The 27,722-nt window shown below is 52.0% G+C and overlaps 12 protein-coding genes across 12 annotated transcripts; 6 read left to right on the forward strand and 6 right to left on the reverse strand.

The window, feature by feature from the left end:
• Window positions 1-93: 93 nt before the first annotated feature.
• CABS01_04781 (uncharacterized protein) lies at window positions 94-1,947 on the forward strand (the record flags this gene model as incomplete). The annotated part of the gene is made up of 5 exons (XM_060538151.1): window positions 94-148; window positions 271-358; window positions 415-573; window positions 634-931; window positions 1,000-1,947. 5 exons carry the CDS (start codon window positions 94-96, stop codon window positions 1,945-1,947), a joined length of 1,548 nt encoding a protein of 515 aa, XP_060389813.1.
• A 379-nt stretch (window positions 1,948-2,326) lies between these two features.
• Window positions 2,327-2,935, forward strand: CABS01_04782 (carboxymuconolactone decarboxylase; the record flags this gene model as incomplete). The annotated part of the gene is made up of 3 exons (XM_060538152.1): window positions 2,327-2,478; window positions 2,542-2,603; window positions 2,688-2,935. 3 exons carry the CDS (start codon window positions 2,327-2,329, stop codon window positions 2,933-2,935), a joined length of 462 nt encoding a protein of 153 aa, XP_060389814.1.
• A 56-nt stretch (window positions 2,936-2,991) lies between these two features.
• CABS01_04783 (uncharacterized protein) lies at window positions 2,992-4,156 on the reverse strand (the record flags this gene model as incomplete). The annotated part of the gene is made up of 3 exons (XM_060538153.1): window positions 2,992-3,514; window positions 3,584-3,879; window positions 3,974-4,156. The coding sequence occupies 3 exons, from the start codon at window positions 4,154-4,156 to the stop codon at window positions 2,992-2,994; spliced, it is 1,002 nt and encodes a 333-aa protein (XP_060389815.1).
• A 1,099-nt stretch (window positions 4,157-5,255) lies between these two features.
• On the forward strand, window positions 5,256-6,442 carry CABS01_04784 (PAF acetylhydrolase; the record flags this gene model as incomplete). The annotated part of the gene is made up of 2 exons (XM_060538154.1): window positions 5,256-5,828; window positions 5,882-6,442. 2 exons carry the CDS (start codon window positions 5,256-5,258, stop codon window positions 6,440-6,442), a joined length of 1,134 nt encoding a protein of 377 aa, XP_060389816.1.
• A 269-nt stretch (window positions 6,443-6,711) lies between these two features.
• Window positions 6,712-7,629, reverse strand: CABS01_04785 (uncharacterized protein; the record flags this gene model as incomplete). Its single annotated transcript, XM_060538155.1, has 1 exon — window positions 6,712-7,629. The coding sequence occupies one exon, from the start codon at window positions 7,627-7,629 to the stop codon at window positions 6,712-6,714; it is 918 nt and encodes a 305-aa protein (XP_060389817.1).
• A 1,121-nt stretch (window positions 7,630-8,750) lies between these two features.
• CABS01_04786 (uncharacterized protein) lies at window positions 8,751-9,590 on the reverse strand (the record flags this gene model as incomplete). Its single annotated transcript, XM_060538156.1, has 2 exons — window positions 8,751-8,885; window positions 8,946-9,590. 2 exons carry the CDS (start codon window positions 9,588-9,590, stop codon window positions 8,751-8,753), a joined length of 780 nt encoding a protein of 259 aa, XP_060389818.1.
• A 4,403-nt stretch (window positions 9,591-13,993) lies between these two features.
• CABS01_04787 (uncharacterized protein) lies at window positions 13,994-14,365 on the reverse strand (the record flags this gene model as incomplete). The annotated part of the gene is made up of 2 exons (XM_060538157.1): window positions 13,994-14,124; window positions 14,188-14,365. 2 exons carry the CDS (start codon window positions 14,363-14,365, stop codon window positions 13,994-13,996), a joined length of 309 nt encoding a protein of 102 aa, XP_060389819.1.
• A 1,692-nt stretch (window positions 14,366-16,057) lies between these two features.
• Window positions 16,058-16,647, forward strand: CABS01_04788 (uncharacterized protein; the record flags this gene model as incomplete). Its single annotated transcript, XM_060538158.1, has 2 exons — window positions 16,058-16,061; window positions 16,166-16,647. 2 exons carry the CDS (start codon window positions 16,058-16,060, stop codon window positions 16,645-16,647), a joined length of 486 nt encoding a protein of 161 aa, XP_060389820.1.
• Window positions 16,648-18,220: 1,573 nt separating this feature from the next.
• On the forward strand, window positions 18,221-19,281 carry CABS01_04789 (ribose 5-phosphate isomerase A; the record flags this gene model as incomplete). Its single annotated transcript, XM_060538159.1, has 2 exons — window positions 18,221-18,614; window positions 18,839-19,281. 2 exons carry the CDS (start codon window positions 18,221-18,223, stop codon window positions 19,279-19,281), a joined length of 837 nt encoding a protein of 278 aa, XP_060389821.1.
• A 441-nt stretch (window positions 19,282-19,722) lies between these two features.
• CABS01_04790 (FAD binding domain-containing protein) lies at window positions 19,723-21,336 on the reverse strand (the record flags this gene model as incomplete). Its single annotated transcript, XM_060538160.1, has 2 exons — window positions 19,723-20,206; window positions 20,264-21,336. The coding sequence occupies 2 exons, from the start codon at window positions 21,334-21,336 to the stop codon at window positions 19,723-19,725; spliced, it is 1,557 nt and encodes a 518-aa protein (XP_060389822.1).
• Window positions 21,337-22,105: 769 nt separating this feature from the next.
• Window positions 22,106-23,622, forward strand: CABS01_04791 (uncharacterized protein; the record flags this gene model as incomplete). The annotated part of the gene is made up of 5 exons (XM_060538161.1): window positions 22,106-22,141; window positions 22,326-22,641; window positions 22,718-22,879; window positions 22,935-23,021; window positions 23,081-23,622. The coding sequence occupies 5 exons, from the start codon at window positions 22,106-22,108 to the stop codon at window positions 23,620-23,622; spliced, it is 1,143 nt and encodes a 380-aa protein (XP_060389823.1).
• Window positions 23,623-24,314: 692 nt separating this feature from the next.
• Window positions 24,315-26,165, reverse strand: CABS01_04792 (major facilitator superfamily transporter; the record flags this gene model as incomplete). Its single annotated transcript, XM_060538162.1, has 3 exons — window positions 24,315-24,619; window positions 24,679-25,710; window positions 25,784-26,165. 3 exons carry the CDS (start codon window positions 26,163-26,165, stop codon window positions 24,315-24,317), a joined length of 1,719 nt encoding a protein of 572 aa, XP_060389824.1.
• Window positions 26,166-27,722: the final 1,557 nt, after the last annotated feature.

Below are 27,722 nucleotides of genomic sequence, written 5' to 3' on the forward strand. Positions count from 1 at the left end.
CCGTAAATATGCTTGTGAGACCGCTTTGACTGACAAACGGATTGAGCCATTCCTCGTAATTTGTTGGTCTGAGCTTCAAGACGCACTGTCATAATGGGAGGCGAACGGAAGATCAAGTCTGTAGCCATTATTGGCGCGGGCGCTGCGGGTAAGTACCTCTTGGGCCACGCATGGCAGCTCTCCGGATGCAAAGATGCAAGCCGCCGGCAGATCATCTGATGCAAGCATTTAGTTGAAGGTAGTGGCTAATATCTCTCCGATATCGACTAGGTGCTGTTACCGCTGCAGCTTTTCAAGCGGAAGACTACTTTGAAAGAATCCAGGTATTCGAAAGAAGAGAGTCCGCGGGCGGAACATGGTACTGGTTCCCTTTTGGTTCTCATCCTGACCATTATGACTGACTCAATCTTGTAGGATCTACGACCCAAGTCCATCAGAGCTACCTCCACTCCAACCCGGGAGCCTCCCGCCCGATGTCGATCCCGCAGTGGAGATCCCGGGCGAGCTTCCCCAGGTCAAGCCCCATAGTCAACAAGAACGCTACTCGCAGACCCCGATTTATCACTCATTGACGTAAGTCTTGCTGAAACTTCCCATGATATGCGAAAGAGGGCTTCTGATAACATCCTAAAGAACCAATGTCCCTGACATTGCGATGTCATTTTCGGATTCCAGGTTCGCTTACGGACCATTTGCGCCGCATTGGATTCCACGACAATATATTGAGAACTACTTTTCCCTGCACAAGACCGACTCAATACTGGTACTAAACACCACAGTTGAGGATGTGACAAGAATTCCGGCCAAAGACAGGCCCGAGCAGTGGAGGTTGACTCTACGCAAGTTTGACGCTGCGCGTAACGTCGACGTTTGGTGGCAAGAGGTGTTTGATGCAGTAGTTTTCGCCAACGGCCACTACTCGGTACCCTATGTGAGTACAGCCTTTTATGAATCTGCAACCCGCTTGTTCGAATCTGGATTAACTTAGTATTCTTTCAGGTTCCTCACGTCAAGGGTCTGGACGAGTACATCAAGAGATTTCCGGGCCGCGTCGTGCACTCCAAGACCTACCGCACCCCACAACCTTACACCGGAAAGAAAATTGTTACCATCGGAAACTCCGCATCTGGCCATGATGTGACAGAAGAACTGGTTCAGACAGTCCGTACCCCCGTTTATCAGTCCCGGAGGTCCAAGTCCCGCTGGGATGGCGACGAACCGCCTCCGGGCATCGCTTGGAAACCGATTATCAAGGAGTTTCGTCTCGACGGGCGTGTAATTTTTGAAGACGACTCATACCTCGACGATGTCGATCACATCATCTACTGCACAGGCTATAAACCCTCTTACCCTTTCTGGAACTCGGAAGCCAATGGAGGAAGAGCCTTGTATGATTATAAAAGTGGGAAGCTTATCAAGACTTTCTGGCATACCTTCTTCCAAGATTTCCAGACGTTGGGGATTGTTGGTATGCCAAGGGTTCTCACGTTCAGGAGTTTTGAGTATCAGGCCATCGCATTGGCAAGAGTGTTTTCTGGCAGAGAGTCCGTTGCATTGCCGTCCCTTGAGGAACAGGAGCGATGGGAGAGGGAAAGGGAAGAGCTCGTCGAGAAGGAAGGCAGAAAATTCCACGACATTGCCTGGGAAACTGGCGAGACGTTTGAGTGGCTCAACTGGCTGTTCCGTGTCGCCGGTCTTCCGACGCTAAGGGGCAAGGGGCGGACGCCGCCTGTACTTTCCGAGGAGCTAATTTGGGCGGTCGAGCATCTGAGGAAATATCCTGAGCCTGGGAACCCGGATAATGATGATGATGAGAATCAGCGGAACCACAAAGGAGCGCAGAGTCCGGGTCTTCACGAGGAAAGTCATCAACAAGACGAGCAAGGACATAAGGGAAAGTGGAAGCTGGCTCAGAGGCCAAAGAAGGACCTACTGGAGTTTATTTAAGCTGGTTTAGTAGGATCTTAGATGTGCCGAATACAGTAACGATGCTAGAGATGCAAATCTGAGACTTGAGCAGCTATCGAATGCAGCAGACGGGATAACGCGGGATAGCCCTCACACTTCGTGCGGGTTATCGGGGTAGTGCGGGGTGTGGGCTTTTTCCCCGGTTGCGGATTGATTCGGCGCCATCGGTCATTTCTATCACCTTAAGCTCGGATGTGACCCCTCAATTGGTTCCGCAGCTCTGCCGAACACGGATGATGAGTTATTCCTTGTGAAACGGGGAGAGATATTAGTATTATTCGGTCTCATGCTTTTCTGTAGCACTGGCCTTTGAACCTTCACCTGTTCATGACGTTTTCCTGCAAACCCCAGAGCAAAGATGTCATCCGAAAATAGCAGAAAGCTGCGCGCTGAACTTTTTGAAGCTGGTCTGAAGAACCGGCGCGAAGTCGTTGGAGAGGGCTATGTCGAGACCGCGATGCGCAATGGCTCTAGCGAATTCGCCTTTGCTCAACAAGAGCTGATTACGGAGTATGAATCCCGATATCGACCAATTCATTGAGCGTAATTTCAATCTAAGATCAATCGAAATAGATGGGCTTGGGGAAACATATGGTCGCGTCCTGGCCTGGAACGCAAGCAACGAAGCCTGCTAAGTAAGTTAATTCGAGCTGGGCCCTGCCGCAAGTGTGCATGGCATGCATCTAGGTGGTATGCCCTCGAGCTAACGCCTACACCAGACATCGGCATGCTCATTGCTCTGAAGAGCTGGGCTGAATTTGGAATCCATATCCGAGGGGCGATCAGAAATGGGCTGACAGAGCTTGAAATCCGCGAGGCGATTCTCCAAGCAACGGTTTATTGTGGTGCGCCAGCGGGTGTTCAGGCTATGAAGGTCGCAGACGAAGTCATCAAAGACATGATTGAGAAGGGGGAGCACCAAAGGCAATTGTCAGAAGTCTCACCGAACTACAAGAAACCCGAGTAGATCTCCAACGAAACTTGCGATCTCGACACGGCGTACCAAGATGGAATTAATATTATTCAACTGTCTAAGGGTGTCTGAGTGGGACTTAAAGACCACAACTCGTCGAGTTCGACCAACATCGCATCGGCAACAGCAAATTGCTTTTTGACTTCGAGCAGACACTCAGTCACGGCCTGCCGCTGGGAATATTCTTGGGACCTTGCCCCTGCTACTCGTAGTGGGAAAAGATGCAGAAGCGGCGATAGAGTAGAGGATCGAAGCGCTTCCCTGGTTGTCTGCAAGATGTCTTCAACATGCTTCAATATCTCATCTCGGCTTAGCACTGGTACCGCAACGGTCATCGTTTGCCAGTGATGTAGGTCGTAGTCATAGTTTCCAGAGAGATATATGCTTGTTGCCGAGTAGTAACTCATTGCGAGAAGCATCTCATTGTGTTGGGCAGATGAAAATGATGCATCAAGCTTCCAAGTATCAAGTGCATCGCGAAGATAGAAGCCCTCTGTGGCAAGTTCTAGCGCATCGATGGATGGGACCTCAACTCCGGGGAAGCTGGCGTAAGTTGTAATGAATTGGCCCGTACTGGAGTTGTATATCAGCATTATCTCTTTAACGCACATCACACTAAGAAACAGAAAGCGGTCAACTTACCGTGCTCTAAGCCTGGAGCATAACACAATTATGTTCAGGATATCATCTACAGAAGCCCGACTTTGAATGTTTGCCTCTTCCGAAAGATTTCGTGTCACCTTCATCCACTCTGGTGTTGCCAGGAAGCTGGACTGGTTGAATATTATGCTTCTACAGACTTCAAAAGTTCGTGCCTGTATGAAGAACTTTCGCATTGTTCCCGAGGTGCATGCTGACGGCCCGCTGGCGATGAGAGCCTGAGATGTGCCGAAGACCATGTGCTGTAGCCACTTCTGGCCAGAGGCGTCTTGAAGCAACTTTTGCCAATGTTAGCTCGTTGTCTTGCTATCAAAAAAGTCTCGAGGCTAAGTATACAAGAGCATTCGGATAGGTTTGTTGAGCTTTACGAACCTCGAATAGCCCTAGGAAAAAGGTTGACCAGAGAATGCTATCTTTCCGTGCCAATGTGGAGTCTAAGACAGCTCCTCGGAGAGAGGTTATGGACTGCAAGTAATGTTCAAGCGCAAAACGCAGACTATTGTGGCAGCCTGATGCGCCAAGGATATTCGCTTGCATAGCACCCAGAGCCAACATTGCGTCCAGCAGATGGTTATGTGGGCCTCTTCCTGCTTGGCCGCAAGTCTTGGCTAATTGTTGAACGTCTGCTACGTATTCAGGCCCTTGACCGGTGAAGCTGTTCTTGCGTATAAAAATATCAAAATAAAAGATGTAAGTAATGGTCTCATTCGAGAGCGGCGGGACAGGTCGTTGTGTGACAGGCGTTGCGAAAGACTTGGCCGTGAAGAGCTTCCCCTTGGCTAGCCGGATTGCAGCTCCATTGCTCGGAGCCGACACTGCCGGAAATACACATTCAATGCAGCGTTTCTGGCATTGAGCACATGGAGTTGAACCGGAACACTTCGATCGTAGAGAATTAGGAGACCATAATTCGAAGAAGCCTAATTGCTTGCGGCAATAGCAATAGCAAAGACAGGGGTGGATTGCCGTACCTTCGAGTGGCTGGTAGCGCACGGCGCGCAGCGAGAACGTCTAGTCCGACGGTCGAACGGCCCAAGATGCATTTTTGTTTTGCCAGAATACCATGAGAGACCTGTGATTTTCGTATGGCCCAAAGTCTTTGTTACTCGCCGCAAATTTTGCGAGAATAGTCATCACAGAGAGAGTGTGTATACGAAAGGTTCGCGCAAGTTGTGTAAGATGTTGAGATCGTCGGGGAGTGGATCAGGACCCCGAACTCACCAAACCCAAAGCGGAAGCAATTGAGCGACGCTAAGCAAGAATCTCCAGTAAAACGGGGTAGTATGGCCAATTGAATAACAGGCAACATCTAAGCTGAGGTGGTGCCTAGAGAGATGGGGGCCAAAGCCTCGAGTTGTCTTCAAAGTTCCGACTCAAGTTATGGCGCAGCTACTCTCTTTTTCCATCTTTCAACATTGCCCGGCCTAATCAGACTTGTCTCAAATGGGAAGCAACCACGCGAAAGGGTCTTCGAGTGTAATAATGGGCAGGACAAAGTGACAATGGATGAGTATAAGATGCATCGTCTTTCTCGTTCTGTTTCATCTTTCTCAACTCAGACAAGCACCATCTCTCTTGATTATATTACATCTGACGCACCGAGAACCTAATCAAACCTTTTACTACCACTTTCTAGCCTTTAACTTCTGGCATCATGATCCCAGCGTTGATCATAGGCGTTCTCGCCTCAGCGACTCAGGCGATTCTCGTCAACGGACCAACTGGACCTTACGCGGTTTCCATGTCGGTGGAAGCCCTGACCGATGACAGCAGGCTTGACCCTTACGCCCCAGTCAACAACACGCACTCACGACGAGTTATGACTTCGACTTTCATGCCCGTTGAGAAGGCAAAAAACTCCTGTGAGGGCATGGAAAGAGAGCCATACATGACGCCCCTCGTGGCCGCGGCCTACGATCAGCTGGGCGTCGCTGTCGGCCTACCCAACGGCACCTTCTCTTCATTCGAGATGGAGTTTTGCCAGCCTAGAGCACGTTCATGCAGGCGTCCTCCTTCGAACTTTCCGCTGGTGCTATTCTCCCCTGGCTGGGGCAACCCACGCCTCCTCTACGGCGCGATGGCTCGCGAGGTGGCCAGTTATGGCTTTGCTGTCGTTACGATCGACCACCCTTACGACCCTTCTTTTGTTGAGTTTCCTGATGGAACCGTGTATCAGGCTGTGAGTCTCGACACCGACAATACCACACAGTTGGAATCTCTCACCCAGGTTAGTTGTACCCCGAGTAGTCCGTAGCCGACGTGTAGCTGACAGAATTCCAGGTTCGAGCTGACGATGTCTCCTTTGTGCTCTCACATCTTCAAAAGAACCCCATTAACGGCGTCAACCTCAAGCGCACGATTATGTTTGGCCACTCTTTGGGGGGCGCTACGGCGGCGGCTGCAATGTTGCAAGATTCGCGCATCTTAGGTGGCATCAATTTGGACGGCAAGCTTCTCGACCCCGTACTCAACGCAGGTCTCAGTCGGCCCTTTACTCTCGTTGGCCGGCCGGGACACTCGACCGATGATCCGACCTGGGACGTCTTCTTTCCCGCTCTGCGAGGCTCAAAAGCTCTCCTGACTGTCAGCAACACCACGCACGGGGCGTTCACAGATTTCCCCAACCTCATTTCTTCACTGAACCTTACTTTGCCTGAAGCAGCACGCTCTTTGTTGGAGAGCGAACTTGGGACTCTCGAGTTTGGCAGGATTGGAAAGGTCGTTGCTGGAATTGTTGGGGCTTTTGCTGATTTGGTGTTGCATAAGCGGGTCAAGTCTGTCTTCACCAAGGCGGGTGATCCTGCTTTTCCGGAGGTTGTGAGAACCAGCATCAACGTCTAATTTCGATCAGACTTGAGTGCATAATTGCTGAAATGCCTTCAGGCTGGTATCATGATGAAGGGTACTTGAAAGCTCTATCGATACATTGTGGCTGAACTCGATGCCTCGAGAGCTGAATTGCAAAGAGGGGGATAATAACATGTTTGTCTTTTCTTCTTGCATTATCAATAATAGACTTGTTAAAAATTGGCTTTCACCTGTAATAGCGGTATACACACAGTGAAGTTTTTGTGGCTTTGGCCAAATGGGCGAGGCAAAGATATATGCCATTACTGATGTAGGTACGTTCCCATCTTAGCCAAGCCGGCATTCTTTCCAACCTCTCCAATGCACCTCTTCAGCATGCGATGGAAAAGTTCGAGTCCTTCGCTGCTGACATTCTCTTCGTGAAAGCCTCTCAAAATCGTCTCGAGCCCCTTGATCTGCATCGAGGCTGGATTCCCAAAGTTTTCTTCCCACGTTCCCTCATCCAGAGATTGGGCAACATCGGACAGATGGGATAAGAAAGTCGAAAGCAGCGGCAATACGATCTTTTCCATCGGTTCCTTGGTTGTCGAGGGTTTCACGTTGCTCTTTCTCGGCTTTTGGCGTTTGAGCAGGTTGAGAGCAACGATACCACCGGTGAAGGTTCCATACAAGGCAGCTAGGGCTGCGAGATCCCATAAGCTTGCTGCTCCAGAATCCTCAGAGATGTAGTGGACTTGTCCCAGCGGCTCCAGACAACGCCGAGATATCTTGCCGAACTCGCCCTCGCTCTCGCCGCTGAAAAACATTGAAGCGTGTTCGGTGCCTACCAAGGCCGGCGTCACCATGATGGCACCGTCAAAATACGCAGTGACTCCGTTCTTCTTCAAGAATGTCTCCATGTCGCGAGCTTCCTTGGGAGTTCCAGTTGTGATATTGATGACCGAGACTGAGCGTTCCCCTTCGCCTAAGGGAAGAGCACGTGCGAGGACATCCATGATGTTGTCGTAGGTTGAGACGCACAATACAACTACGTTGCTGTTTTGAATAGCTGCTTGGATGTCTGTCTCAAGAACGGCGCCTTGTTCGACGAGCTCGTTGAGAGATGGCCGTTGATGGTTTCGGTTCCACATGGTGACGGTTAGTCCAGCATTCACCCAGACTTTCACCATTGCGGCGCCGATGTTGCCGACTCCAATGAGCGTAATATCCGTCTTGGACATTTCTATGGCTATAGTTTCAGTCTGGATTTTGCGGTTTGGCTTGCTCGAATGGAAACAAAATGTCGTCTTCAAACAAAGGCTAGGATTGGTAAGGTATGAGAGGACACTTGACGACAGAATGGGGCTCGGGAGGCTTTTGTGTCATCTAAAAGGTAAAATAATGTCAACTATGAGTTCTATCGGAAGTCTCGTCCGATGTGCTTAGAAACTTGCCGTATGTAATGTTGCATTGCATCGGAATCTCTTTCGGTGCTACGGACCTCACGGGCTCCGAGAATGCAGGTAAGAAGCATGATATCTAAGATAATCTTCAATTACTAAATTAATACTGGCTTAGTGTGTACGGCAATACTTTGGAAACTGGACTTTGTTCTAGAGCTGTTGCGAATGTGACCTTGAAATTCCTCCATCCTAGGGCTTTTCGACAAACCTCAAACAGCTCAACGACGTGCACAGCTGGTAAACAGATATGCAATACAGTTTGATACAAACAATATCGAGACCATGGTCAGTGGTATTTAGAGCTAGTCTGTATGCGGGTGTGCTTCGCTTTCGTTCATGGTTCACCGACATCCGGCATTTGGTTGAGCATCGACGACGCGGGAGCCGAGGGATGCGTCGAACCATGACGGCGTAGAGATTTTCAGAAGTATCGCCAGAGAGAGCTGAATCTACAGCAAGGTGAGTGTTGCTTCAATTCCGTTGGCGGAGTCCGCTTGCGGAGTTTGTTGCCCGGTTAGAAATGGCATTTTGACCTTGTCATGTACGGAAATAGACAGGGAGCTTTCGGGATTCGACTTCCGATAGAATTTCTGGATCGATACCTTGGCTCACTGTGTTTTCTCGAAACCTTGTTATGGAATGATTGCAGTCCCTATGCCAGAGATTCGGTATTCTAATCGGAAGGTAATGAATGGCTGCATTAGGCATCAAATACTAGTAATCTATCTATTACAGGGCTCCCATCCTAGGATGAATTCAGTAGCTCCTATGCTATTCCCCGAAGACTCCATGAAAACACAACGCTTAACCCCTGGTTCATGAATCGTATAACGAATGGTAGAGGCCGCTAAGCCGTTTTGCCAATGCATTTAAATAATCTTGCCCGAAATCGAAGAAACTTAACACTCCATGCAGCAAGTAGAGCAGCTGGACTCTGGTGAGGCAGCCTGCGATTCCCTCTTCTTGGTCTGACGGCACCTCCTTGGGAAGAGGTTATTTCTCAACCTCTGATGAATCTTCTTGTAGTGCTCTCTCTATTGTTGTAAATTAGCTTGTGTTTCAATGGGGTTATAATAAGAATGGGCTGAACGAACCATATTGTCTTTCCGGCTGAAGATGCGATCACAGTCCGGGTGCATGCACCTCACAGCAGGCTTGTGAGAGCCCATGTGCCGTTGAAAGTCCTTGCGCGTCGCAAAACCAACGCCCGCTTGCTGGCATCTCTTTTCGGTGCAGAAGAAGTACTTTGCATGGCCCCGGAAGTGCTTTCTGAGATCGCACGCGCGCAGGAACACACGCGAGGAGCAGCAACCTGAGTAGCGGCAGCGCCAGTTGCCGGCGACGTCAAGATAACCCATTTGGTGAAGATCTGCCGGGCCCCAGCTCTCGGGCTGCACCTCTTGTGGGGGTGACCGTGGCGAGACTGGTCCGCTGCTAGTGCTAGGTGGTGATGCGAAGTCCAAAGGCTCACTGGGGATGGGCGAAAAGTCTGAGCGGGGGGAGGATGCGGTGAATGGGGTGTTGATGGTTGCGTAGTCGGTGTCCAAGGAGAGTGGAGAAGCGTTGTTCATGAGAGGCATTGATGTTTGGTATGCCGGGAATGAGTATGGATAAAAGAAATTCTCTGTGCCCTCTGATGCGGGGAAAGGAATGAACTGAGAATCGAATGTGTACACTGGACTGTTGCCCTCGACACTGGGGAAGAAGGTGTAAGATGTCTCCTCGAGATAGGAATCCATGGCGCCTGATACCTGCAGACAAAGAGTATGTTGTTGGAGTGGAAGAGTTGTAGTTGCGAGTGGTTGATGCTATCGCAAAGTATCTTGATGTGAGCTTGAGACACAGAAGAAATGAGCTTGGCGAGAACTGGATCGACGACGACGTTTATGTATCTCACGATCACAGGTTCTCCAGATTCTCAAATCACCAATGCACACCTTATGCAAGTCATATAAACACGGTAGTATAGCTCGATTCGGGATGCAACGTCGGCGGCCCCAAACGCCGGGTGCTGTTTGCGCAGTCTTCCGTCCAAGACGGACGAGGAGCGTTAGCGGCCTTACGGCGGTGGAATCATGAGATGGGAAAGTGAGAAGCGTGCAACTTGCAAGGCCCCTAGTCGGCATTTGCGTTAGACTTTGACAACCTCAGCAGATCTATCCCCAATTTAGGGACAACCAACCGACTGTTTCAATTGTCAGCCATTTGACATCGGCGTTAGACAGCGTTCCTGAGTGTTCTTGCCAAGGATCTCGTGGCACGAACAGTTGGGGAAATGAGCGGGGGTCGAAGGGAAAGGTGTGCTTCCGCAAGAATGCGATTCGCTAGTCAGAGTGCGAACCTATATGTGAAGAGTTTTGTTCGTTCCCCCGGGACGGGATGCCACCGTCTTTCATCAGCGCTGACTGAACTTAGCAGAAGGCATTAATCGATATCTGATCCCTAATTTTGTCGACACCTGGCTGGGGGATGCTGTCATGCCGCGTTTATTTGCTGGGGGGTTCAGCCGCTGTTATATCTGAAGCCCCTCCGCTCAGACTTCTCAAGTTGATTGCGATTGGCTCTTGCGATTCTGTCAACGTGAACTCTAAAGTCCAGGAAGCGCAGAGTTCCGAGATGGCTTCTGGGTAGCCAATCGGTATCCCGCAAATTTTGACAACTCGCTTGTCTCTGGGATAACCCTCTGATGCTCTCCAGTTTCCGAGATGACAGCTGGATTACAACGCAAGCCTGCCCACCAAACCGCCAAGTCATAAACACAGTAACCCAAGATGACCCCTCTCAACCCCCCTTGTCTCTTCTGACACTTGAACGTCAATCCTCGTAAGGCTAGACGACAGGCCGTCAACCGTCAATGTCTTTAAACGGATAATAGTGGGGTCCTGTCACTGTTCGTGAAATGCGATTCGCTCATGAGAATCGCCCTCAGCCACCACCACTGCATCAGTCGAGACGTCTGGCGGCAACTCCTCCTCTGCCTACCCGACTGGATTTTCGCCCTTCCTTGTTATGATCGCCGTGGCTCATCAACGTCAATTTCGTCGATGATCTAGGCCCCCCTTCGAAACGGATCATTCTTACCATAAACAATGCAATCAAGACAAGGGCGGCTACGGCGTTTGCACCATCCGCGCCGACTCTCATCCACATGCAGACCACCTGGTTCCATGAGAGTGGCTGGACCGCGAATCATCGGCCATCATGGAGGCCTCTCTTCTGGAAAAAACCTGATTGGGCTTACCTCGATGTTTTGGAGCCTGCTTTCATGAGAAGCAGTAATTCTGCTTTCTCAGGGACGGGTTCGACGATCATGGTTTCGAACATCATTCTGCAATGTGATTCCCCCAATTTCGGTGCTGATTCGGCCGTGTCTCACCTTTGTCTTCTCCGAGCCGTTGTTTATCTGCGTCTCTGCCAAGGTGCTACTCATTACAGCACTTGTATTGCACCCTAATGATGGAAACAGGTGCCAAGCAGAACGGCCTCAATGGGACCCGTGGTTGATGCAGCTCAAGACGCAGCCGCTCATCTTGTAGGGCTAAGAAAATCTCTGAATCGAAATCCGGTAGAGTCAGAAGTGGTCAGAGTCGATCTTTGGTTGAGTCAGTGTGCCATGGCTCGGTGCGCTAGCAGATCTCACCTTGACTCACCGTGCAACAACATTGACAAGAAGTCAATCTGAACCTAGATCTTCGGATTGAGTTACGTAGTAGATTGGTAGGCGCTAGCTGCACACCGTTCAATCGTGAATGAACCCGGGGGAACGGCAAAGTTTAAGTATTCTGGAGTGTAAATCCACAACGCCCCTTTTTACTGTCCAAGGGATACTAGTCTTGTGTAAGTGACCGGAGCCGGTGGGACAACATGACTCCAAGAACGATGCGACGTGTCATTCAATGTCAAGGTCCCTATGTCAATGGCCATTGACACTAGAGAACCTGCCATCGTATGTCATGGATGCAACCGGTTGACGACCATTTTTGGGTTATAGACCGAAATTCGCAAATTCGTTTGGATGAAATTTAGAGCGGTTCGTCTCGATGAAGAAATCCATCTAAGCTCTGATTTCATATGCATCATCTCAGCTAAGAGGCCTCCTTCATGTCAGTAAGAACATGGGGGTCGAAACATTGACAACAGACGTGGAAAGACGTTGTCGGAAGACACAGGACGGTAAGCACATGGGAGCCAGAGCTTGGGCTAGAGCAATATGCCCTTTGGTATGTCTTTCTTCTCAGCTGGACTCTGGTAGCCTAATAGATGGTCAAACTTGCCCCTTATTCTATTAGTAGTACTTGAACGTGTTGATCTTGTAGCTGCGGGACTCCATTGGCCTCGTGTTTCCAATAGGTAAGATTAATAATCCCTAGGTCGAAGTCAAAGTTGTTTGATAGCGACAAGCATGTAGATCCCCGTCAAGGATGATACCAATGTTTAACTTGCCAAACGAACGCCAGCCAGGTTCCAGGCAGACTTCATATGCCGGCTCCCACCCTAGCAAGCTCGTAGCCAATGGCCATCATTCTTGGGCTAGCCAAAGGCTCAGTGAAGGAACCGACTCGGCCGTATGAGATCCGGGCCAATCATTTTCAGGAAGAGTACCTTATGATGCCTCTGCCTTGAGGTTTATGTCAGCAATGCGGCTGTGTATATCAGTTCGATCTGTGGTTCACGCTCCCGCAGATTAGGAACCCGCAACATTTGAAACGGAGGCGTTACACAAGCACTGCCTCATGGAGTTCTGCGGCCTTCACTAGTCCCTTTTCAAATTTTACTTCACTGAAATGTCATCGCTGAATAAGATCCGCAAGAACCGTGAACCTGAGGAAGACCGTCTGTCCACCGAAAATAATATACTCCATTTGGGCTTTGTGAAAAGAATGGGCCGTGTAGAGGCAGTTGGAAGTCATAACTTGATACAGGCACAACTTCTCGCTGTCTTTCATTTGAAAAGGACAGTGATTGGGTATTGATTCAGCCCCGAATATGATTACGTAGTCCTATCTACCTGACCTTAGCTAGTGATAGTCATGCTGATCCCACAAGAGGGCTAGTCACGCGCTGGAAATCCTTTGTACGATTGAGCGTGTATGTATTTCAAGAACTGGCAGTGAAACTGTTGGCTGACTGGCTAAACGCTTGAGTAAGAGGATAACTTTTATACAAAAAAAGAATGGCTGAATGGAACTGAAGGAGAGGGGCACTGGCCCTATAATTCACACTCGTCTTCGGAAACGAACAGCGCAACTCTCAGTTAACTTAGACTCCAACTTCGTTGAAGAATGCATTTTTTGATTCACTCGATTGCCTCGCACAGAAATTGATCTGACCCGTCAACCGAGAGTCGAGACGGGCGCTTCCAGTGCTGTTGACAGGAACGGCATAATTAGTGGGCGCCTGAACAGGATATCACATTTCTTCTGGTGACTTGATTAGTCGACAAGATTTCTTGATTATAATAAGGCTCCGTAAGTCGATCGAAAAGAATGAAGCCCCAGCCTCAAAGGCTGAATGTGGAAATAATAAGTAAAAGGAAGCCTCAATATTTCAATGCTAATATTTTTCCGACCTTGAGCGATATCATCTGGACGGTACTTAGTCATAGTATTGTCTGCGACAGTCCGTGATGTGATCTAACTGAACTCATTGTATAACATCAAGCCCAACTCCTTTCAACATAATTACTATATTTCTCCAAATAGAACACTCGCTGGTCCTCAATCTCTAAGCCCGCTACAAGTGACACCCTTCGAAGAGATCAGTCTTTCGTTGTAGCAGACTGAAAGAATTGAGGCGAAATCCATCCTTCAACTGTACTACAAGCTGTTTTCGCAAGGAAACAAGCCCAAGCATCTTGTAATTCAAGATATCTGAAGGCACCTTGTCTTCAGAGACCCCGATGCGTCACTCATGATATAACTCCAAAATTGTCTCTACCCAGGCTTCGTAATCCGGTGGATTCTCAATATCAAACACACCCCGAAGCAGTTTTGTATGCGTTGTGCAGCCCTGGAATTCAAACATATCCCTGATGTCCTTACTTGCTGTCTTGTTGAAATGCAAGTGCCAAGTCTTGATATGGACATGAACCTTATTAGACCGTCCCAAATCGATTCGATAGTCTGTATTATTCCACACATTTCTATTGTTCGTATCGTAACGCGTTCTTTTCTTCAGCCTCTTGTGAATCTTCTTGCCATAGGCTTTGAACAGTCTTTTCAGCATCTTCTTGGGAATCTTGGACATTCTCGGAGGGGTGTCTGAGGTATTGAACTGGTGCATTCAAGGACAAACATCAGCTATGGAGATCAAGGATACAAGTAGCCCTACATATACCTACCAGTCCCATTCGGACCGCCACGGCGCCAGCACCTACGGCCAAAGCCGCAACGGGGAATGTGATTGCAGCTGCAACGGGCGCAACAGGGGCGACTGCAGCTGTAGCGACCCCTACCTCTGCGAGTGCCATGACTAGGGCCTCTGCTGAGGTGGAGAGAAGCGGTAATGCTGCCATCGCAATGAGAGAGTTTTGTTATCTCGCCACTGCACGTGGACTTCTAAAATGTGCCTCCAAAGTGAAGGAGTCGGTTTGCTTGACAAAGCTGCGACGACGGGGATGATAACAAGAGGAAGTGATCGTGTGAAGAACGGGACGGAGCAGAGCCTTCTGATTCGTATGATAGATAGCCAAATACCCCTCTCTGACTGACATGCCCAATTCGTCGACATCTGCCATGTGACAGTTCAGTAGATTTTTGATTCGATGACAACATTCCACAGTGATTGCATGAGGAAATTTTGATCCGGTTTGACTGGACCCTTTGCCATGGCTGCTCATGGCTTTTGGCCATGCAGTCGTTGTTCTTCGAGACGTAAACTCATGCTATCTATCGGGCAGTTGAACACGAGTTAACAACGCCGAACACAAAGTCTGTTCCAATCAAGCAATGCCAAGTACGTATTTGTGCCATCCAAGGAGATCGTCAGATCAGGCAACAAGTCCAGTATATGCTCTATATTAGGCGACGCCAGAATGCGTCTCCCAAATGCGCTAACTCGGAACTTCATGGCTCTTGAAGACAAAGTTCCGTGTTTACTATTACCTACACAGGCACTGAGTTCACCCTCCACACCTACATTGAGCGGGATGAGGGAGGCGGGTGGTTCGGCCGCACGTAAACCACAAGGTGTCGTTAAACCATCGATCAACTCGCCTACCTTCATTCAGTGTTAGTACAATCACTTAGAAATTCAACTTGTCTCAATGCTCTTTCACTACTTAGTGTATCGCTCATCTATGCTTATCATTTTGAACACATTAGATGACAAGTCTACTGATATGAGCGCCCTCTTAATGCCATATCCCACAATGGCGCACATAACCCTTTGATCTCATCGAATTGAACCTTAGCATTACAAATGCACTTTGTTGTTCAGGCTGTTTCCAGCCTATGTAGAGAAGCCTTCTCGGCCGCCCGGCCGCTGGAGCTGTCGTTGACCAAAAGCTCGACTCATCCTGTGCAATTTCAGACTCCTCACTAGCGTCAAATGTACTCAAACATGCTAGGAATTGGTACAGGCCATTTCAATTGTCCTGAGTGAAGTAAGACTGTGTTACCGCAAGTGGTTACACTGTGCTTTTATGATCAGAATAAGGTTTGGTATCTTGACTGCCCGGTCTAGATTAATTGGGTCACCGTCACACCCAAAGTTGTTGCTAGTACCTATATCGAGGACAAATCATCCGAATTTGGTCACTTATGTCCTGCAGGTCAGAGCTATGCTTGTTCACCAGCTCACCGGAGCGGCCTCGATCCATGGTAAGCCGGGGGCCGTGAAGCGCGATACATCGGCTGTAGGAACCAGCCGAGGCACATCGGCTTGTCGCGGAATGGCGGGCATTGTATATTCCTTCCTTGGAAGATCCTGTACTACAGGTTGGTCGCCGAGGTATACCTAGACTTTACAGTTCTTGATAGTGCCAAGACCAGCTTTGATGACCGGCAACTTCCAACGGCAAGAACTCTGGGCGTCACCAGTACAGTGCTTGCTTTCGACTGTTATATTTGTCTCACAGCTCGCTAGAGGATCGGTATTCAAGATTAAATAGCTACATCGCCCGCCTCGATTCTTGCTGTCTCCCTCTCAGTGGCCTTATCCAAGCAACGTCCCTCTGGAAACTCCTGTCCAGAAACTTTTGGCCGTGATGAGTAAGTCGGCTTCAGTCTAGAGCGAGTCGCCTTCTCCCTCCCCCATGATGTTCTCCCGGTTCATCTTGTCACCTCTTAAGACGCTGACGAGAATTGATCACCAGGAAACCTCCCAACTCCCAAAGACCTAGCCGCCATCTGGGCCGGCGTCTTCCCACTATCCAATGCCCACGGACCTCCTCAGCAGTGGATTGACCTCCACTCGAAATCGATAATCTACAACGATCACGCCTTCCGGGTTCAGCGCAAAGGGCACGCCGGCATAGCAGATCACGTCGGGATGTGGAAACATGCGAACCCCGACTTCGAAATGCACGTTGAGCTTGTCTGGCCGGAGTTGAAGAAAGGTGGGAAGGTTTATGTGACTTTCGCCTTTGTCGGAACCGGAACGTATACGAACGACCTGACGAGCCAGTATAAGGCCAGCGGAAAGACGTTCCGCTATCGAGGAAGATTGGACCTGACTATAAACGAAGATGACGGGCTTATCGAGGTTGTGGATGAGTATTATCCTCTTCACTTTGATGCGGGAACTTCGGTTGATGACTATCGGAAGCGCGAAGAAGACAATGAGTTCAATGCCTAAGGATCTCACTAGACTTTGGATCGCGAATTACTGCGTTTATATTAGCAACGTGGAGACTCTCCCTCAGTCCGTCACTTGCCTTTTATCCTGTCATCTGTGCAACATCGCACAAGAAGCTAAAGCGGGATGGGTTATTGATCCTTATCAGTAAAGCATCGTCAACACTGTCAGCACTTGTTCAATCGCAAATCAATGAGAAGCGAAATAATGATGGTTGTTCTTCGCATCCTCTCCATCCATGTTGACGTTGCTCGCTGTGCGACGATCGTAGTCGAAGACTTTGCCAGAACTGAGATGTTTCCCCAGAAGATTTGCATATTGACATCTTACAGGCGAGACGCTAGCAGAGGATCCAGCAGAGCCTATCAGAGAGATGGCCACATCATACTCAAGAGACTCCACGACGCAATCTGACCTGGTTTAGTATCGTTGAGTTGCATCTTATCGACACCAACTTGCTCGACCGAATACGAGCTTGCTAATTCATCGCGCCCGGTTCCTTAAATTCGTCTTCTAAAGCAGCAGAAGCCTTTGTTGGACCCATCCATATTCCCTCAGAACATCTACCAGTCTCCATACTTAAGCAAAATGACGTCGTCAAGCATAAAACCCTTTTACTACCCGCGAAGACCGCGAGGGTAGTTCCTTGAGAAGGATCTTCCTAATCTCCTATGAAAGGTACAGACTTTTCCCTCCTTCTCCACCGGCAATTCTCCACCGGGACGCACACCGGTGGGACTCCCGGTTTCCCCTCCGAGGTCTTGCCGTCCCGGTCTGATTCGGCGGATCCGGTTTCTGACTTCTGAGACGATAAAAGGCGGGCGTTGAGTCGGTGCTGCGTGGTGGAGAAGAACAGACGTCCCTGGAAATCACCGTTGGGTACGTCATTATGTGGAGACGGTGAAAAAAAGAAGTGGTTCCTGAGTTCTTGAGGTGCATTGACATATGATGGGTGGTGTGCCCCGCGCTCGGTGAAGGAGGGGTTCTCACCGAGGCTCACCGTGGGATCAGCCCTCTGATTTTGCGGCACTCGCCTTGGTGACCGCAAAAGACATCAATCAGATACCAGAGAATTCAATGCCTTCTAATGGTTCGGATTACAATTGACCGAACGCAATATTCCTATGCCAGCCGCAAATACCTCTTTGTCCAAGTCCATCTCTGGGATGAATCCACGACACCCTCCATCTGGAACCAGCCGTCGCCAGCCGGAGATCCGAGCCCACTCTCCCCGTCCCGCGTCACGATTCAGGTTCCTGAGTAAGCCCGGACAGCCGCAAGAGACGCAACTTTATGGCTCATCCCACTATAACACCACCACCTCATCCCGACTCCCGCCTCGCCCTCGCCTTCCATGTCCCTGACTAGCATCAGCGCAAGTAGAAGACTTATAAGATCAAAAGTCTCGTCACTCCACTTCCTCTCGTCCTCATCTACCACCTCACGCCCCTTCTCACACCTCACCACCAAAACTCATCTTTTCCACACCCTCACGCCATCCCGCACAGCCAAAACCACCCTACCATCAACCTCCCTTCACCTCCCCCGCCGCACCCTCACAACCACACCCACAATGTCCCTCGTCGAACAAGCCAAAAAGGCAGCCGCCTACCGCGCCGTAGACGAACACCTCGCCCCGGGCGCCCGCTACGTCGGCATCGGCTCCGGCAGCACAGTCGTCTACGTCGTCGACGCCATCGCCGCCAAGGGTCCCGCGTTCTACGGCGACATGACCTTCTTCCCGACGGGCAGCCAGTCAAAGGGCCTCATCCGCGCCGCCGGGTTGCGCCTGTGCAACCTCGACGACAGACCCCTCGGCCCGGACGGCAAGCTCGTCGCCATCGACGTCGCGTTTGACGGCGCCGACGAGGTGGACGCCGAGCTCAACTGCATCAAGGGCGGCGGCGCGTGTCTGTTCCAGGAGAAGCTTGTTGCTATCGCTGCGAAGAAGTTTGTCGTTGTCGCTGGTGAGTCCCCCCCCCCCCCCCCCCCCCCCCCCCCCCCCCCCCCGCCCCCCGGACACAAACAGAAAACACAAAAACACCTCCCCCCCCCCCCCCCCACCCCAGCCACACCCTGCGCGAAACCCCCCCCCACCCCCCCCACCCCCCCCCCCCCCCGCCCGCCGCCCACCCCCCCCCCCCCCCCCCCGGCAGGAAGACCTGAGAATCGAGCTGATTAAATATCCCAGATTACCGCAAGCTCTCCGCGAGACTGCTCACAAACTGGAAGGCAATCCCCATCGAAGTCCTCCCCATGTCCGCCCCCGACGTGCTGGACAGGCTCACGGCCCTCGGCGCCGTCAAGCCCGCCGTGCGGCCCGGCGCCCCCGGCAAAGCCGGCGAAGTCGTCACCGACAACGGCATGTGGCTCATCGACGCGCCCTTCCCGCAGCTCTTGCTTTCTTCAGACGTCTCCGACGGCAGCGCCCGGAACGCCAGCGGCGCGTGGGAGGTTTCCGCGCTCGCCAAGGAGCTGCTCATGATCCCCGGCATCGTCGAGATTGGCATCTTCCACGGCCTCAACGGCGTCGAGGCCGCTGCGGCCGGCAAGGTCGGGTTGGCGCAGAAGCCCGTGGCTGCGTACTTTGGTATGGAGGATGGTAGTGTCAAGGTTACGGGCGGCTCTTCATAGACTTCTTTTTTTGCTGTGGGGTGTGGGTGGGTGTACGGATTAGAGTTGCAAAGAGGTAGAAAGGACGAAGGGCGCATTTTGCATTTTATAGCGAGATTGGAATACCTACAAAAGTTGAATTTTTGTTTTCCTAGGAACAGCTGTGTCAGTGTTTTGCTGATTGCATGGTTGTACTGCGATGTTTCTGCTGATGTTTGCTCCAGGATTCGTACGGACAGGAGAAAGGAGGCGGCTAACTGAACAGTCCAGTGGCGTTACTCCAAAGTATGCGGGTTTTCATGGAAGCCTCGAATTCGCCTCATGGAAGCTCGTCGGATCACAAACACGTACACAGCAATTTTCAAGGTTGGTCATCATGCTCACATTAAGTACACATTACTATAAACATTATTCTCAGCTGATTAGTGGAAAGCGACAGCGACCGTCAGTATCAGATAATCATCAGGCGTCAAGCACCTTCCAACCCCCGACCAAGAGGTTCGTGTAAATCCTCAACGGGTCATACTTGGCGCGAATAGCCTTGAGCTTTACCAGGTTCGCCGTCGGGTAACTCTGGAAGATCTTCTGCCCCTGTCCCGCATCGTTCAAGTACAAATACCCGCCCGCGACGCCCTTGGCCACTAACCCGGCCTCGATCTCCGCCGTAACGCTGTCGGCAAAGGCCTTCACCGCGGCGTCGTCCTTGGCGTCTTGCCACGTCAGGTTCTCGACGACCCAAAAGTACGGCGCCTTGGACGGGTCCACGCCCTGGGGATTGCCGCCCTTGGCGACGCCCTGCTGGATGAACTCCTTGGTGATGGGTTGGAAGGTGACGGAGGCCGACAGGCCGACGATGCTGGTGAGGCTGGCGCTGGTGGCTGTGAGGAAGGTGTCGTGGACGTAGTCTACTGCGTCGCGGTTGACTACAAGGGACATGACGCGGAATCTTGAAGAGGGTTAGTGAGTTGGCAAGATAAGAGCTCGAGGGGTTGAGACGACTCACTCTTGTCGGAGACCGGTGGGTTGGAGTGCGTCAACGGCAGTCACATAATCGGCGAGAGGCTGCAGGGCATAGGAATCGGCCACAGGCGTCAGGGCAGGAGACGTAAAGTTCTCGAACGCAGTCGCGGGCGCGGTCTCGGAGTCGTAGAAGCGGGCAGCCGCGTACGCGGTGATGTTGTACGAAGGATAGGTGAGGATGGTGGGAATAATGGCGGCTTTGCCATCCGCGGAACCGAACTTGCCAAAGTTGTAGACGGCGTCGAGGTACTTGGCGCTGTCCGTCTGCGCGTACTGCGAGATTCCTACCCATACCTTGGGCGACACAAAGGTCTTGAGGTCGAAGCGAGTGACAATAGCAAAGGAGTTACCGCCTCCCTTGAGGGCCCAGAAGAGGTCCGAGTAGGCATTGGTAGCGGTGGCCTCGACGACTAAGCCGCTGGAGAGCACGGCCTGGTACCGAACAACGTTGTCGGCTGCGAAGCCGTACTGGTTGGAGTAGAAGGATATTCCGCCCCCAAGAAGCAGACCGGGGACGCCAACACCCCCAATACGGCCTCCGACGACTGCCAGGCCGGAAGGCGCGAGGTAGGAGTAGACATCTCTCCACCTGTAGCCAGCGCCAACAGATACAGTGGACTTGTCGCTGGAGAGAGCCAGAGTGGTCAGGTTGGACGTTGACAGCAGGACGCCAGATGATCCGATGCTGTTGTATCCCACAACTGGCATATGACCTCCGCTGCGGACGGCGAACTTGGTCAAGCTCAAAGTCAGTGTAGTAACAGCAAAAGACACCTGCTGGGCATTCTGTGGGACAAAGACGCAAGCTGGTGTGTTGTACTCCGTTGCGGACCAGTACTGCGTCTGCGTCTCGTAGGTGTAACCATCGGAGCCGGAGTAAAAGGTCTGCTTGGGGTAGCGGGAGTTGAGCAGTCCACAGGCGATCTTCTCTGAACCTGGAAGGCTGGCTACGACGGCCGAATTGGTGGCGGCGTCGGCGCTGCTCTCAGCCGCAACGACGAGGGGGTTTGTGACGACAGCCAGCAAGCTGGCGACGAGGGATGCGGCGCGAACCATGGTTGTTGACTAAGGCAACTTGGCAGGAGTCAGTCAGAGAAGCGATGAACCACGACGAAACGTGGAGGAGGTCTGGATGCAGGAGGAAAGTCAAGCATTCTTCTATCGCGGGATTCCGGGTTTCGAACCCAGTTTCGTAGCGATGGCAAGTATATTAAAATTGGGAGGAATTCGCCTCCCAGGGGATCCCATGAAGCTGCAGAAATATCGTTAGCGAAGGATGGAGGGGATCATGCAAGTTGGTTGAGGTCTGCTATCGAGTGCAGTAGTCTCATGATTTGACGACTCTCTCATTGGCAGGTCGGTAGCATCCTCGCAGACGCGAGATGAGGTGCTGCCGTTGGTGGCGAGCCCCCCGTCGATACCCAAATACCCTTGTTCAACCCCACGTCGTCCGAATCCCGACTCGGGCTAGCATGTCCGTTGACACGAGCGAGAAAGAGCACAAAAGATATTGCCCTGCTGGAATGGCGCAAACCTAGCCGGTAATCCCGCAGGTGAGTGACGAGAATCCCTTCCATCCTTCTGTCAACTCGCATGGGCAGGATGCGTCTCGGGGTAGCGCCCCTGATCCAGCAGGTCGGTTCGGGGGGGGCAAAGGCAAAAGGCAAAAAAGAGAAAAAAGCAATGTGAATGCGTTCTTTTAATGCTCTCGTGTGGCCACTTTTCCGATGCTCAGCTGCTGTGCCACTGTCGAACCTCTGCGTAAAACCAATATCCGACCCAGAGACGCAAACCGACATCGTCCGGTAGACGAACGACTCGCAATATGGCGACTCCGGTGCTCGGCTACACTGAGATGATGGTAAGCAGCAAACCGACCCGCCCGTGCCGCCCCGCCCCCCGCTTACTCGGAGTCCGGCACGGCCGGGGCAACGTCTCCGTTTGTCGATCTCTGATCCGTGCCTCGGTCGTAACCGTCGCATTGGCCATGCTACCCTATATCGCTCCGTTATCTGTTAGCTAATACGATATCTTATGTCTGACAGATACTCATCTGGGTCATGTGGGGAGCCGCCTTTGGGATGACCATCTTCCGAGGCACCTTCCAATGGATACTCCAGCGGCGCCTCTTTGCCGACGACTACTTCATCATCGCAGGACTCGTGACTCTGACGGCCTTGACCGCAGTCATCACTTGCATGCTGCCGCAGTTCTACCTCGCCGGCGAGTATACCAAGGCGGCTGCCAAAGATCCTATGACACCCGTGCCTTTAGGGCCCGAGGAGTTCATCGCCAGGACGATTGCATCTCTTAAGTTGATGTTCTGTCAGATGCTGCTGTTCTGGACGACACTGTGGGCCGGTATGTCTCTTCCTCTCTAGTTTTCACAAATGGATACGGTGGTGAACAACACTGACTGTCTTCATGTGATCAACAGCAAAGTTCTCCATTCTCTTCTTCGTACGAAGGCTGGTCACCGGACTGCCCAAATACATTCGCGCCTGGTGGATGTGCTTCGGTGCGGTCCTGGTGCTGTATCTAGCATGCATGTTTTCAAATTTCTTGACATGCACACCGTTGACGAAATATTGGAGTGCGAGTACGTTTTCGCGAACCCTAGACCGTTGGTTAAATAATTAACGCTGCAGAACCAGCCGGGTGCAGTGCGCCAGAAGACCTAGTAAGAGCTGATGCATCCATCAAGTTCGCGACTAGCGCAGATGTTGCGGCAGATATTCTCAGTACGTGACGGATCCAAAGCTGTAGTAAGCCTCCCATGTTACTTACACAACGCAAACAGTCATGATCCTGCCTCTCAACCTCCTGCGCAAGCTGAGCACCTCCCCATCCCACAAGTTCGGCCTAGCCATCCTCTTCTCCCTTGGCGGCATCATCGTAGCCTTCGCCATCGCGCGGCTCGCACAGGTGACGAAAGCCACAGGCGACGCAGCAAAGGACCCGACGACGGTGGCCAACGGGCCGGTGCTCCTGAGCATGTGGAGCCACATCGAGTCGTCCGTCAGCATCATCGTCGCCACGCTCCCCGCCTTCCGCTTCCTCCTCAGCAAGAACAGAAACGCGACGAGGAAGACGACGGCAAAGTACGTGGGTCCCACGATTGGGGGCTCGGGCGGCATGTCGCTGCGGTCGAGGAAGTGGCAGAAGGGTGCGGTACGGCTGGAAGGCGAGAGCGACGGCCGTGTCTCTTCGGCGCAGGACAGCGAGACGGAGCTGCAGCCGGTGAGGGGGATACAGAAGGATTTCGAGTACAAGGTTGAGCAGTTGCCTACTGACTCGTCTGCGGGGGAGACGAGGCGGAAGACTCAGGAGTTGTTTGCATGAGGAGGAATTGAGGTGTGCTAGAATGGAAACTCATAGATCCGCTCGTGCAATCTGAAGGAAGAACGAATGCGTGCGAGGGGTAAGAAGACCTGACTTAAGCATACCCGAAGAAGTATATTGGCACTTTCCTTCGTCGCTTCATCGCTACATCGCTCCATCGCCCCCGTTGTACTATTGCCCTTGTGCTTGTCATACCTTGCTCCTGCGTCTACCGTGCGTATCTGTCACCTTGCTACATCCGACCCTTGCCTTACACAATGTATCTGGGTGAGAACGACTCGACTATCCATTCTAGCCTCCATCGAGAATGGAACATGAATCATCGCCGAGCGGAATCACGATGATAGCGCACCGGCAGACTTAATCATCGATTCACACAGTCACAAGAATTCATATTGACACATGTCGTGCGTTGACAACGGAAATTTGACATTATCTTCGTAAAGAACAAGAGTTGGGTGGCCCTGAATTAAGCACCCTCGTAGATAGACCAAAAGTCCTCCTTCTCCCCCTAAATGCAACCAAAACTCCATGGCCCGTCTGCCTATTATCAGATTCTATAAGACTTTCCTACACAGTCGAGCATGGTATCTAGTGAAGGACAAAAGGGAAAGCTCATCGTAGTCGAACAATACCCAAAGGCTGAGAACATGGAATCTCCCACTTCTTTCTCGTGACGGAACGACAATAAGTTAGGCGGCGCCAGCCAGGTTCTTGGTGTTGAGCTTGCTCCATCTCGATCCGAGAGAGATGAGGAACGAGATGCCGGCACCGGCGACGGCCAGGGCAAAGGCGACCTTGAGACCGTCCATGTAGGCCTGGATGACGCCCGGGACGGCATCGGCGGGGAAGGCGGTGCGGATCTGGGTTGCGCCGGTGAGGGCAACGAGGTTGGGGTCTACGTTGGGCACGTTTTCGGCAACCTTCTTCAGGACAGTGATGAGGAAGCCTGACTGGGCTGCGGCGACGTAGAAGGCTCCACCGACGGTTTGGAAGACTGTGAGATTTAGTGTTAGTAAAATTCCATCGAAGATAATTTGTTAGAGATGGGCTTACAGAGCAGAACAGCGGTGGCGGATGCAAGATCACTCTCGCTAACTGTGCCCTGGACGGCAATAATGGGAACCTGGAAAGCAGCACCCCATGCGAGACCGGCGAGCACCTGGTATCCAATCCACTTATCGCTTCCAGTGCCGATGTCAAGGGTGTAGAGGAGGCCGGCGCCGACGGTAGCGAGAGCAGCGCCGACAACAAGGATCGGGGTATAAAGTCCTGTGGCGGAGATGGAGATGCCCGAGGCAACGGTGGCAATGGTGACGGCGATAATAAGCGGCAAGTTGCGGACGCCGGATTGCGTGGGAGATGCGTTGTCGACGGACTGGAAGTAAATGGGCAGGTAGTAGACCAGAACGAAGTAGGCGCCGGCGAAGAAGAAGGCGTATGCGGAGGAGATGTAGACAGTGCGGTCGCTGATGAGGCGAGGCGCGATCATGGCACGCTCGCCTTGGTACCACTCAAGGGCGATGAAAGCGACAATCATCAGGCCAAAGCCGACAAACAGACCGATGACGGTGGACGAGTTCCAGGGGTGCTGGTGGCCTCCCCACTGCAGAGCGAGCAGGAAGGAGATGGTCGCCGCCATGATGAGGGCGGTGCCAATGAGATCCATTTGAAGGAACTTCTCAAGCATGCTCGCCTTCACGGGAACGGCCTGTGGCGGGGTGTGGAAGTAGAAGAGGATGATGGCGGCAGAGAGACCTCCGATGGGGAGGTTGATGTAGAAGCACCAGCGCCAGCTGACGTGGTCGGTGAAGGCTCCGCCGATCAGAGGCCCAATGACCGAGGCAATACCGTACGAGGCTCCGATGATACCGGTGAAGGTGGGTCGCTTGTCGGGTGGAGCGGAGAAGCCGATGATGGTGTAGGCACCGGAGCCGATACCTGCGGCGCCAACACCGGCGATGGCGCGGCCGACGATGAGGGCGACGGAGTTGGGAGCGACACCGCAGATAAGACTGCCAACTTCGAAAATGAAGATGGAGAGCAGGAACGACGTCTTGAGTGGGAAGTACTTGTATGCCTTACCCCCTGTTCACGATGCTGTTAGTGATGTTCTGGCCGAAGAAAGTGCCCACTGTTTAGGGGAGATTGGATGACTTACATGTTGACTGGAAAGCGGCAACACACATGAAGAAAGCTGCTCCATACCAGGCGACCTGATCCAGACCACGGAATTCATCTGTGATTTTGGGAATGGCGGTTGCGACAATGGTCATATCGAGAGCAACCAGGAAAATGCTGAGAACGAGAGCGACGACGATGAAGGTGAGCCGGATGCCGGTGGGGTATTCGGGCTCTTTGGGTTCCGTTGGTTGTGATGAGCCGGCCTCCTCATCTGTTGCAGTGCCGGCCTCCTCCTTCTTCTCTACTACCTCTTCGTCAAGCATTGATGGTGTAGGGGTGTTCTCCCGATCTGTCTCTCCTCCTGTCTTCTCCCCGGCCTTCTCTCGGGGTGTTACTAGGGTGCTGGTAGTTGAAGTCATAGCTGCGGTGTTGTGGAGCATGTAGCTCGAGTACTCTGGCGGTAAGACTGAGAGTTTGATATGCCTGTAATAGCTTGTGGCTTCTCAAATCCAAGCAAGGATTAGATCCTAGGATGATTAGGTTGAGGCTGAATGTCTCTAAAGTGCGTGCCACTGAATAGACGAGGGTGCAAAGACCAGGGGAGGCCCGCCTCTCTTATGTATCTGATCAGACAACCCGATAAGAACCTGGAAGCGATGCGGGTCGGAGTTTGCAGAGCCTTGACGCCGGGAGCCCGCCGCTCGGAGGAAGAGAGACAACCCGCAAGTGTAGCCTTGGTTCACTCCGAAGTGCGGTAGACGCCTGGGCGCGATGGGAAGCTGACAAGGGGGGGACTCCTGAACGGAGACATTTGATGCGATGGCTCATTGTGTATGGTGCAAGGCTAACGTGTGTGCTATGTCGCGGTAACATAACGGGCAACTGATCGTTCCAACATGCTGGTGGTGCGTTCAGGTCCGAGAAGGATGCGTTAGGCTGGGCCGTTACGGTGGTACGTATGGACGACTCGAAGCGTGATGTAAGGGCGTCATTGGTAAGCCCTACTACAAACACTTCAGCACCGAGCCCAAAAGGGGAAATAACCCAAGATGTGAGCAGCTTTGCACGACTTTGGCGTTGCTGCTTGGTAACGACAGAAGTGAACGTTGTCCAATCTCCGCATGCGTGCCGCGGGTGTGGTTGCGATTCGTGATGCATCCCTCTTCTTGCACTGGATAACCGAGTATCTCATCTTAGGCTTGACCCCATTTCGTAGATCTGGAATGTTCCGAAAGTCCGCAACATCCCTTGGGGGTCTCTGAGGCTCTCTGCTTAGGCAGATTGGAGGCCAAGACAGGTTCTCCGGAGTTGCATCGCTTACTGTACATCAGCCGCCCCCCCTGTCTCTGCTCATGGGGCTGCATTTACGCAGCGTGCAGTACCGGTTCCGCCGACTCGGTGGAAGTAATGGACATAACGACATATCTGCGGAGTTTGGGTGGGCGTTAGTCGAGCGGAGGAGTCAGAGCCTTCAGTCTAGGTGTCTAGGTACGCAATGTATTGTTCTTTGGGGTCGCTCCGAGCCCCTAGAGACGCACTTGCGAACACCTGGTACAAGCCATTTGGGAGTAGCTCGAGTTTCACAGGCATCTCGTTGGATGCTGCAGACGGATAAGGCTGCGCTTGTTTCCCACTGAACGCCGCCACATCATCAAAACTTGCGCCCGTGCCTACTACTCGGACTAATGTTTCCCATGTTGATTTGTAAAGCAACCGTGTACCCGATGGTTCGCCTGCCGGTGACTCGTCCGGTGATTCAGTACTCGAGAATATCGAGACGACAAACAATAGGGACGACAGAGAAAGAAGAGAGAACCGAAAAAAGAAACGACAGCTCAATAAGCTTGATCAGACAAGCATTGCCTAGTGGTGCGGAGCAGAGAGGAACTAGGGCGAACAACCAGGATACCCAGTTCCCATTGAATAGGCTCTTGACCGGTATGCCCGATGGCAAAATGATTCATCCGCCGTGACTG

Source organism: Colletotrichum abscissum (genome assembly GCF_030869225.1).
Source record: "Colletotrichum abscissum strain IMI 504890 chromosome Unknown Scaffold_9.1, whole genome shotgun sequence".
Lineage (NCBI taxonomy): Eukaryota > Fungi > Ascomycota > Sordariomycetes > Glomerellales > Glomerellaceae > Colletotrichum > Colletotrichum abscissum.